The sequence below is a fragment of the Rutilus rutilus genome (genome assembly GCF_951802725.1).
Source record: "Rutilus rutilus genome assembly, chromosome: 20".
Lineage (NCBI taxonomy): Eukaryota > Metazoa > Chordata > Actinopteri > Cypriniformes > Leuciscidae > Rutilus > Rutilus rutilus.
Window position 1 is genome coordinate 14,061,670 of NC_140225.1, and position 10,903 is coordinate 14,072,572.

A 10,903-nucleotide genomic window follows, 5' to 3' on the forward strand; every position below is an offset into this window, starting at 1 on the left:
AAGCGCCGTGTTTGTGTAGCTGCAGGCGTCAATATCATGCTTCACATGTATTTTACTTGATAATGTGACCTTGCATGTTATGTATTTGTATGTTTTCTTTCAGCCTAATCTTGCAAGGCTTTTTACTTGTTTCCCAGTGACCACTTGTTAAGAGTTTCAATGAATGCCTGGTCTTTGGCGAAAAGAAACACAGATAGCACGGATAGATACCCTGTCATATTTTAATGATTGGTAGTGATTGTATATTTTAAGAACCAAGAAAACGTCTGAAAATGTCATCACCAAATTCGATTCTCAGTCCAAAACTTCCTTTGTAAAATGTGTGTGTATGATAGAAAATGCAATGTATTCTTCATATTAAAGGGTGCATGAGATGAGGGCCTAAATATTATAAAATGTCAAATATTTAATTAATAATAGATTTACAAAATACTACTAAAGCTGTACACAACATGTTGAAAGACCAAAGGTATAACTGCTATAACTGTCCTAGTATTTCACATTATTTTATTGTATTAAATTGTATAGGTTATTACATTTTATCTATAGAAAGAATCGAGGGATTATATGGCCTTTCCTTTACATCCCAAATATTTTTGCATAATGTGATAGATGACAAATGTGAAGAATAGCAGAATAGAATGACAGAGTAGGCAATAGATCAGACAGATTTTTTTTTTTTTTTTTAATTGCTGTCTGTCTTTAGAGGTGAACACTAAAAAGCAACAAGTGTTCTCGGTCCAATAAACCGGAGGGGGAGGCGATTTAAGTGTCAGAGATCTCGCATCTCTGTCTGGACGGTCAGGGGTCATTTATGGTCACACACGTGGGCGTTACAGTGAACCCTAGAACTTTCTCGGTAGTCTTCGGATGGACCTTGCTGCTTCCAGAAACCCATCCCCATTTACAGTACGTCATCAAACGGACCCTTTAAAGCGTCTGTAGCGGCTGTAATGGCACAATATTCGGGAGCGAAGCAATATCAGAGTATGAAAACACTGTCTCCAGCCGAAACGATGGCAACTAACGATCCTCTACCACCTGGGTGGGAGATCAAAATTGACCCGCAGACAGGTTGGCCGTTTTTTGTGGATCACAACAATCGCACAACGACGTGGAATGATCCGAGACATGACACGGAAAAGGTAAGATAGATCTTGATTTTGCTTTTGGAAGTTGCGCTGTCAAACGTGATCGGTTTTCAGGTGATTTAAAAATGCAGATCTAGATGGCGCGTTTAATAGATTACTTTGGGTTAAGGCATTTTACTGGGTGTTTCATCGAAAAGGACAATTTTGTTGAGTGCGTAGGCTACGATCCCACTCAGTATCCAAATCATACTTGAGCAGACACTGACTGTCTAGGGTAGAATAGCCACGCACTTGATTTATTTTCTTTAGCTCGCGCAGTCACCTCTATTGAAATAGCGCTTCGCGTGCATTCGAACGGCTTGATGGAATATGCACTGGCGAAATATATTAGTGTGATGATCTCAACTGAAATGATTAGTGTGTGACGCACTGCAGTCATATGTGAGAGTGTTAGAACGACTCCACAATGTTTATTTAAAGCCCCGAGAACTACGCACACTGCGCTTGTTCTCCACATCCCTGGAACCGAACAGTATAACACGTCCCTCAAAGTTTCCCTTACATGGGATTTGAGAAAGATCCACCCACTCACGGATTTTGTCATTCCCAATGAATGGGCTTGAAAGTTACACACTGGAAGTGTCAAACTGTTCTGGAAGTAAAACATATGGGGTGGGGGGGGACACGAGGGCTTGCCAGTTGGCATCCTCCATTAGGTAGATCAACACTTGTCCGAAGTTAGTGTCACCAAGAATCTACTGGAAAGACAGCTGCCAGGAGATAAACTGGGCGCTACTCTAGGCGTCCGTGTCAAAAAAAAAAAAAAGCAGAGGGCGTGAGGTCATATACTTGCCGTTATTCTCAGTTTACCAACTTGGTTTTGAATCCGTCTTGTAAAACTACATAGGCCTAATCTCCTAATTTGATAACATTAGAAACCTTAAATCAGGTGGGTTTTTAAAACAAACCTTTTTTAGGCCTAGGAGTCCTAGAGAAAGGAATCAGATTCAGTGTTTGGCCAATAATTAATTGGGTATATTGCCATTTTAATGTCTTTACATATTTGTTTTTATGTTTACAATGCAAAGACTTGTAGTTGTGCATTAAATTTTTATTTGGGATGGAGAAACATTTAGCTGAACGTCAGCATCTGAACTTTATCATTTATCATTTTCTGGTACTTGACGCATAGGCCTAGTCTGTTTTTCCTCTAAAAGACACAGCTCATACAGAAGTCATATTCAAACCAAGCAGCTTTCTGTTGCTCAACACAGCAAATTTGCTTGACTAACTTGAACACAAGCTGGGGAATAATTTTTTTTTGCCATCACGCGATACTCTCAATCACGTAGATTCCAAATGAGATGACTAGATTTCAACAATGAGCAAAAGTAACTGTGGCCGCACTTTTATTTAGCAATAATTGGCCCCCTGTTGAAAACCAGTGTCTTTAAGTATGTAGATACTGGCTGTTACTGCTGTATACTGCGGCTTCGAAATCAGAATAGGTGTTTCGTGATAATTTGTTAGGGATATTATATCTTTTGATGTTTGTTGTGTCTGTGCACCTCTGATTTACATTGATGAGTAAGGGAGGCCCTCCCCCTCACAAAGAGTATTTTAAGACACGGTGTCAACAGCACAGGAACCCATTGAAAAATGCTGCCGAGAGTGAGTCATGGCATTAGAATCGACTGCATACTGGGTATATCCTGTAAGCCAATGCAGTCGCTTAACAGTTGTTGTGTACAGCGAGTTTTACCCACTCATGTTTCATGTTTGATCCTGGACAGCCTTGTCATTGAGCGAGGGCGGACTGACCTTTTCATGTCAAACGGATGAGAGAAAACGCGAGCTGCGTTTTAAGCTGAGTTTTATATTTACAGTTGTGATCAGAATGAATGGCACCCCTGGTAAATATGATCAAAAATGGCTGTAAAAAATAAATCTGCATTGTTCATCCTTTTGATCTTTCAATAAAAAAAATTGCACAAATCTAACCTTTCATTGAAGTAAAATAATTGAAAGTGGGGGGAAAATCACATTATGAAATAAATGTTTTTCTCCAAAACACGTTGGGAACAATTATTGGCACCCTTTTATTAAATACTTTTGCAATCTCCTTTTGCCAAGATAACTGCTCTGAGTTTTCTCCTATAATGCCTGATGAGTTTGGAGAACACCTGACAAGAGATCAGAGATCATTCCTTCATACAGAATCTCTCAAGATTCTTCAGATTCCCAGATCCATGTTGGTGCTTCTTCTCTTCAGTTCACTCCACTCATCAGGTCAGGGAACTGGGACGGTCATGGCAGAAGCTTCATTTTGTGCTCTGTAACACATTTTTGTGTTGATTTTGCTGTTTGTTTTGGATCGTTGTCCTGATGGAAGATCCAACCGCGGCCCATTATAAGAATTTCAAACAGAAGCCGTCAGGTTTTGATTTTTTATATATTGATATTTGATAGAATCCACAATGCAGTGTATCTGAACAAGATGTCCAGGACCTCCAGCAGAAAAATATTCCCACAACATAAAAGATCCAACGCTATATTAAATTGTACACATGGGGTACTTTTTATCCTTGTGTGCACTAAACCCATCTAGCGTGTTTGCTGCTAAAAAGCTATTTTTTTAGTTTCATCTGACCACAGTCTTTTGCTGCACATCAGAACAATATTCTTTGGTTTTACTCATTGTGGTGGATGATTAAGGGAATTTGGCCTTCGTGTTTCCTCATATTTAAACTCCTGTGAAACAAGAAGTCATAGCTAGACAATTTTCATGTTCCTAGTCACCCTGGTGTGCTAAAAAAAGGTAAATATTAATGGGAATATACTTCAGAGATATTTCTAGAGAAAAATTCTAGGGGTGCCAATAATTGTGGCCAACGTGTTTTGGAGAAAAACATCCCCCCCACCACTTTCAATTCTTTTACTTCAATGAAAGATCAGATTTTTGCAAATTTTTTGAATGAAAGATCAAAAGGATAAACAATGGAGATTTATTTTTTACAGACATTTTTGATCATATTTACCAGGGGTGCCATTCATTCTGACCACAACTGTACGTACTGGATTGAAGCAGTGACTGAACCCACTAGCAAGTTGATTGGTTGGCCGCAGTAACATAATAAAGAATATAATTTTACTTTAGACAGATTTACAACGGGTGGAATTCGCATATGACTGAGTATGACAAGTCGTAAAATTCTACAACTTGACAGTGATGTGAAGCTAATAGGAAAAATTTAGCAGGTGTAAAACACTGTTAATCACATCACAAAATGTGTTACATGTCTATGAGAGTGACTTTCAGTTCACAAAATGTGTATAATCATAACTGATAACACTAAGATAATACTGGAGTTTTTAGGCGTTGTGCTTTGCAGTAAAGCTCTATTTGAACACTTCTATTTGACGTTTGTCAATGTTTAACTCCCAAACGTTTGTCCCCATTGTGGCTATGGTGTATATATACCCATTATTTTCCTTTTACAGTTTAGATTAATTATGAGAATAATGATCTAGGTACTCATTATGCAGGGTTGTACACTAAAAACATCTACATACCATTAACTCTGGCTTGTTTTTAATATTTTTGGCCTTAGCAAAGTCATTGGTGCAAGTCAAAATATTTTGTCATGTTGCTTGTTAATAACTGGAGCTTACTCAGTAACCCAGTCAACCGCATGCTTTCGTTATTTGCCTTCTCCTGCAAAACAATTTGCCGTATAGCTACTAAATACTTCAGCAGAGAAGGAATGAAGAGCATCATCAGAAGTGATGTTGTTGATCAGACCTATGTTTACCAGAGTATATTGCATTACTTGCATTATGGTGTTAAATTTGTCATCATTGGGTGAGGATATAACCAGTTATTTTTGAATAGTGTTTTCAACTGCTTATTTATTTATGTATTTATTTTTTCAGATTTTTTCAAATGGCCCCTCTATGTCCTCAGAGTCTCCTCAGGACATGCACAAAACCTTTATTCAAGAGATGAGGCAACCAATGCTACGCCAGGGCTACATCCCCATCCCAGTCTCCCATGAAAACACTGAACCCAGGCTGCAGCAGTATCCGAGTTTCTCTTACTTCCATCCAGCGGTGCAGCAAAACTTGAGAACAGATGGACGTACACCTTCCCCGACCCCAACAGCACACTGTCGGCCTAGATCTCCAGTGCAGGCCCCATCAGAGGCATGTTTGTCTTGCTCTCCTGCTTTACATGGGCCTGAGGTAAGCCCATTAGACCCTTTTAGATATGGTGGTTTCTGTCAGACTTTGGATTCATTGTGAAAAATTCACATTCATTTATTGACTATGCTTCTGAAGGATTGTCACTTGAAAATTTCCTTTGGTGCCCTGTATTTTCTTGCTAAAGAATTTGTGCAATAACAGTGGCCTTTTTAGCTGTGCAATATGACGCCCGTCTACATGTTCTGCTCCACTGTATGAATTGTTTAGGTGAGATACACGTGATTGATTGATTTATTTATTCTGTGATTTGGAAATGCAGCATACACTGACCCCAAGACAAATTTCCCTAAGGTGACAATAAAGTATATTGCATTGTATTGTATATTTGGTTAAACTCTATTTTAAGGTGTCTGTAACTATACATTTAAGTACTGAGTAATATTAAGTAACTACATGTACTTGCTATAGGGTTTAGTTTAGGGTTTGTTGCATGTAATTATGCATCATTTATAGTTATTACTATAGTAACTACATATAACAGTAACAGTGACACTGTAAAATAAAGTGTTACACTACATTTTAAAAATGTCATAGTTTTATAGGTTTCTGAAAATTAAGTTAACACTTGCTGAAAGTGGTAATATAAACCCATTATTGCTGATTCTAATGTTCTGTCTTTATTTACTGTGGCACTTCACATTGTTTTGTCAACCCTTGCCCAAGTTAATGCAATACAATATTATTGTGTTTTTTTTTTTTTTTTATAAATATTTTATATATATATAATCAATGTAATGTATCCTTGCTGAATAAAAGTATTAATTTCAATGGTAGTGTATAGTGTAAAGGTAGTGCTAGTTTTTTCCAAAATCAAACTGTATTCATTTTCACTAGGTTCATCAACCACAGGTGACAAACCAACAAATCAGTGGCCTTCATCAACAGCCCCGACCCAGCAATACAGGTCTCCGGGCAGGCTACATCCCTATTCCGGTGATCCATGAGGGTGTAGGGGGGGGCCTACAATCCCAGCCTAGCCAAAGTTCTCATCCCACACGAGAAAAAATCCCAATCTACCGTGAACAAGTGCCCATTCAGATTCAACAGAACCGCGCTGCCAGTCCCATCCCGGTCCCCTTAAGGGCCCAGTCACCAGTCATTTCTCAGATCATGGGAGAGAGACCCCAGGTATGTGTGTTTTAAGTAAGATATTAGATATTTTTTGGCATAAGCTCAAGCCATTAATGTTCATTTCTGTAATATTTAGAGCTACATTACTAAAGTGTTCAGAAGTAATATATGAAATTAAACAAAAGTAAATATGTTAACATTGCCAGATCCAGCAACACATTGGACACGCAGTAATACCACCTAAAGCTGAACAACCAGTTGAAGAAATTGTCAGAGCGTCACCTGCATTTGAGTTTCCCATTCAGAGAGTTAGTGACATTCCTCAACAAATATATCATCAGCCAGTGCACCAACAGCAGCAAAAACAACAGCCTACACAAACACCTCAGCCAAAAGCACAACAACCTACACCGCAGTCACCGCAGGTATCAGAGACATCCAATATTACCATACAAGTTCCTCCAGCACCAGAACCCCAGGAAACAGCTGCCCCTCAATCACCTCAAGACGTCCCACCTCCATACGTCCAGCCTGAGGAGACTCTGGAACAAGATCTGAGTCACCCAGGACTGATCAAAGTGCATCAGATATTGGAACGTGTGGAGAAACTGGCACAGGAAGTGAAATGTTTCGATGGGAAGAAGAATGATAAAAGATACTTGTTGCTGGAGGAGATGTTGACCAAAGAACTGCTGGCTCTGGACTCGGTAGACCCTGAGGGTCGCCCAGATGTGCGTCAGGCTCGGAGGGATGGTGTCCGCAAAGTTCAGACCATTCTAGACGAACTGGAGGTGTTTGGAGAGCAGTTGGAAAGGCTGGCTGGTGACAAGTGCCGCGAGGCGAAAGGAGAGCCAAGTATGATTCATCAAGCAAATACAGAAAAGGTCAAGGAGATTTCATAATCGCACAAATTTGAGAAGAACACTAATCAAATCCCCATTCTTGTTTTTACTTGCACAATTACTATTAGTTGCATGCACGAATAATTGAAGGTTTCTGTTGGAAATTAAATTATCTAATGTGATTTGTTTACTGAGTGCAATCATGTGTGCTGTTATGTGATGCTGCTGTTGTCAAATCTCACCATGCCAGTGTCTTATAGCAAAAGACATAGTGGTGACAAGTTTTATTCAAAAACATATATGAAAACGAGGCCTTGAACCAGAAGAAAGTATTTTAACGTCCAATAAGTATCTTTTGTACCATGTGGAATAAATGTTAAAATGCTTTTTAATAATCCTCAAGAACATCATATGTTTTTTTTTGTTTTTTTGTTTTTGAAGTAGTAGTGGGCCATCACAGTGAAAAACTTTTGATTTGATTTGATTTGTAACATTTTTCATGTGTGGACTAAAATAGAAGAAATTTATACATTTGAAATATAAAGGCATTCATTTTGGTTTTGAATTCTGGGAAAGTTTTGTTTATATATATATATATAATGTATAAACAATTATTGCCTTTTAATATAAATGTTTGAACATCATACAGGGAGAATAATTCGTTGTTGAGAGCGAGCTTTGCTGACAGTACCCTGAGATGGTTTGAACTCTTGTCAGTATTGTTGTTTGTTGAATGACAGTGATACAAATAATGCTATATTTTTATTCTATTTTTCTGTGCCAAAAAGAACATTTCCAATTGTAAGAATGTTCTTATTAAAAATGTTGAATCTAACAAAAAACATAAAATTTTCACTGAATATATGGTCGCCTTATGTTTAAGGAACGGTTTGTTAAAGCAGTCAGGGTCGGTCCAAAGTTGTGGTGATTCATGAACTCAAGAGGTACCAAAATAATTCTGTTTTATCAACATTGTGCCCTTGAGCAAGGCAACTTAATCACAACATGCATGAAATGGACTTGAAATGAGTGTACCAAAAATTACTTTGTATAATGTGTCAGCTCAATTCAGTTTAAAAGAGAGTGCTGTATGTCTCTGTTGTGAGGCTTTTTTTTATCTCATTGACCTGTTACTGACTCTGATATCGTAATAATAATGCGAACAAAACTGGTTTCAAAGTCTGTTTTGTGAAATAGTATGCAATGTTCAGTGTTCACAGCTTGGAAATTTGCAGTTTGTTAAAATGTCGACATGATATGGTCACATAAGCATAACTGCAAATAAAATATAATAAAGCAATTTGCTTACATTAAGTTGCATGGTTTATAATTGTACAAAAAAGGTCAGCTATAGGAAAGTCAAGAAATTAGTCAGTGGTAAAGAGTCTTTTTAGACAAATTTGCAGAATAAATGTTTCTTGAAAACCAGAGTGAGACCACAGCATTATGTAATCAATTGGGGATAATATTACATCTAGAAAGCATTTTAATTCCTCTTAGGATGGGCATCAAAGACTATAATGTACAAAGGAGTTGCTGAGTGACGCCTACAACTACAGCTTTACCAGCCAGACAGCGAACAACATTTCACAGACCACTGATTATATCTCTCCAGTCATTTCAGGATGGACTTCAAAGACTATAAATTAATATAATATTAATATTAAAGGGGGTCAAAACAAAAGGTTGGCCTTAAAAAAGTATTTTACGTAAGTGTAAAATTTCAACCTGATCATGAGAAAACTATTTTATTATGTGGTGATTTCGTATGACTCCTATGGAAATGTTCAAAACGTAAGCATTAAGGTCCACCCTATAACCCCAACCCTAAACATAACCGTCAGTGTAAGTAGATCGTAGAAAAACATACAGATGAGAGCGTATTTTCTAAGAATTAGCTACCAATTCGCCAAATGTATAGTGAGTTTTCTTTCAGATGTTTCAAAAGTTAGTTAGGGCCCTCGTTTTCAGGTTCCATTGACACAGATCTCATTTTGACAGACAGGACTGCAGTAACAGTGGAATGTTAGGATGACTCTATGGAATGTTAGGATGACTCCTCTCCACCCCCCCCCCCCCCCCCCCCCCCCCAAAATGCAATTTTGCGAGGGGCCCAAGCCAATAAATTGTCAAGGAACTAGTAATAAACTGCCAGAAACTGCTTGTTTACATAGAAAAACAATGGAAACAGCAGTTCACATAGAACATGTTTTTGCTTTTGATGTAGGCTACCATGCACTGCATTTTATGCATTCGATATAGCATCCGATAATGCTTCTAACAAAAGTCCTCAAGTGGTCTAATGTTGCTATGGTTTCCTACCCATATTTTTAAACATCACAGCAACATTACTGCTCGAGCGCTTTTGTTAGAATCATAATCAGATGATACATAGACAAAATTGGAATACAGCAATGATTCATCAATTTCTTAAACATTACATTTCCCAAATACATTCGATCGTTAAAGGGGACCTATTATACAAAATTCACTTTTACATGGTGTTTAAACATAAATGTGTGTCGGCAGTGTGTACACACAAAATAAGACACCAAAGCATTTACAACACATTCTGGGGATGTCAGACTATTATTATATTATATTATATTATATTATATTATATTATATTATACATCTTGTAAAAAGGGGCATAATAGGTCCCCTTTAAAGGTGCTCTAAGCGATGTCATGCCTTTTTTAGGCCAAAACATTTTTTGTCACATGCAGCAAACATCTCCTCACTATCCGCTAGCTGCCTGTCCCCTAAACACACTGTAAAAAAACGCGGTCTCTGTAGACAGCCCAGGCTCCACAAACGACAAGAAAAACAAACTGGCCCAGCCTTGGCCACGAAACATAACAAACAGTGTTCCAGCCAATAACCGACAAGAATGATTTTGGGGTGGGGGTCGGGGGGTTAGGAGAGAGAAGCATGAAGAGGGAAGTTAGCTAGAGGAGAGATGTCCTAACAACGACTAATGTTAAAATGGTATATTCTTGAGAATTTTTATATGGCCGACACACGAAGAAAGAGACGACGTTCCAATGAACAAATAACAAAGAATAGGGAAAAGGAGAAGGAACGCGAACTCCCGAATTTACATCGGAAAAGCGTTCAAAAGGTGACGAGAACTCCGCCGGCAGAAGGGCTTCCAATCCGACATGTTTTTGCTGGACAGGTGGGTAAATCCAGTTTGTTTTTTCTAAATGGTTCATCACTGTTTCAGGAAGCACGGAAGGGAGGAGGAAGGGAGGGGGAGGGGAGGGGAGGGGACGGGATGAGGAGGAGGGAGGGTCGAGCTAGCGTCAACAAAAAGTGACGTCATCCAACATCGCTTAGAACACCTTTAAGATAAGTGTGACCCCCAGAATGTAATTTATAATTGACACTGCTCAACTTGAAACTGGAGAAATACCAACTTTTGGGTCAATATCACCATAAAGTGCCTTTGAGACTTCACAATTTCCCAAAAAAAAATCTGAGATTTTCCATTTAACTTCATATGTGTTGTATTAAGGAGACATTAGGCTGTTAGAAATGCATATTGGTCAAGCTCCAGCACTTTTTATAAATTAACTGCAAGCTGACAATATACGAGCAAACCATAAAATATGTCCACCCTGTCATGGACAAACT

General features: G+C 38.3%; 1 protein-coding gene across 2 annotated transcripts; it reads left to right on the forward strand.

Moving 5' to 3' along the window:
- Positions 1-745: 745 nt before the first annotated feature.
- On the forward strand, positions 746-8,577 carry bag3 (BCL2 associated athanogene 3). Of its 2 annotated transcripts, none has more exons than XM_084391098.1 (4): positions 746-1,145; positions 5,025-5,333; positions 6,189-6,482; positions 6,632-8,577. In XM_084391098.1, exons 1-4 carry the CDS (start codon positions 954-956, stop codon positions 7,325-7,327), a joined length of 1,491 nt encoding a protein of 496 aa, XP_084247224.1. In that variant the 5' UTR covers positions 746-953; the 3' UTR covers positions 7,328-8,577. The 2 variants fall into 2 exon arrangements, with proteins under 2 accessions (XP_084247224.1, XP_084247223.1); XM_084391097.1 differs by having other exon boundaries at positions 839-1,145; positions 5,025-5,294; positions 6,632-8,119.
- The last annotated feature ends 2,326 nt before the right edge of the window (positions 8,578-10,903 follow it).

What these genes read in the sequence shown, in the direction of transcription:
- bag3 (XM_084391098.1), top strand. Translation starts at nt 954, where the DNA reads ATGGCACAATATTCGGGAGCGAAGCAATATCAGAGTATGAAAACACTG. An exon ending in CGAGACATGACACGGAAAAG is followed by an intron (nt 1,146 to 5,024) that starts GTAAGATAGATC and finishes TTATTTTTTCAG; the next exon opens with ATTTTTTCAAATGGCCCCTC. An exon ending in CTGCTTTACATGGGCCTGAG is followed by an intron (nt 5,334 to 6,188) that starts GTAAGCCCATTA and finishes CATTTTCACTAG; the next exon opens with GTTCATCAACCACAGGTGAC.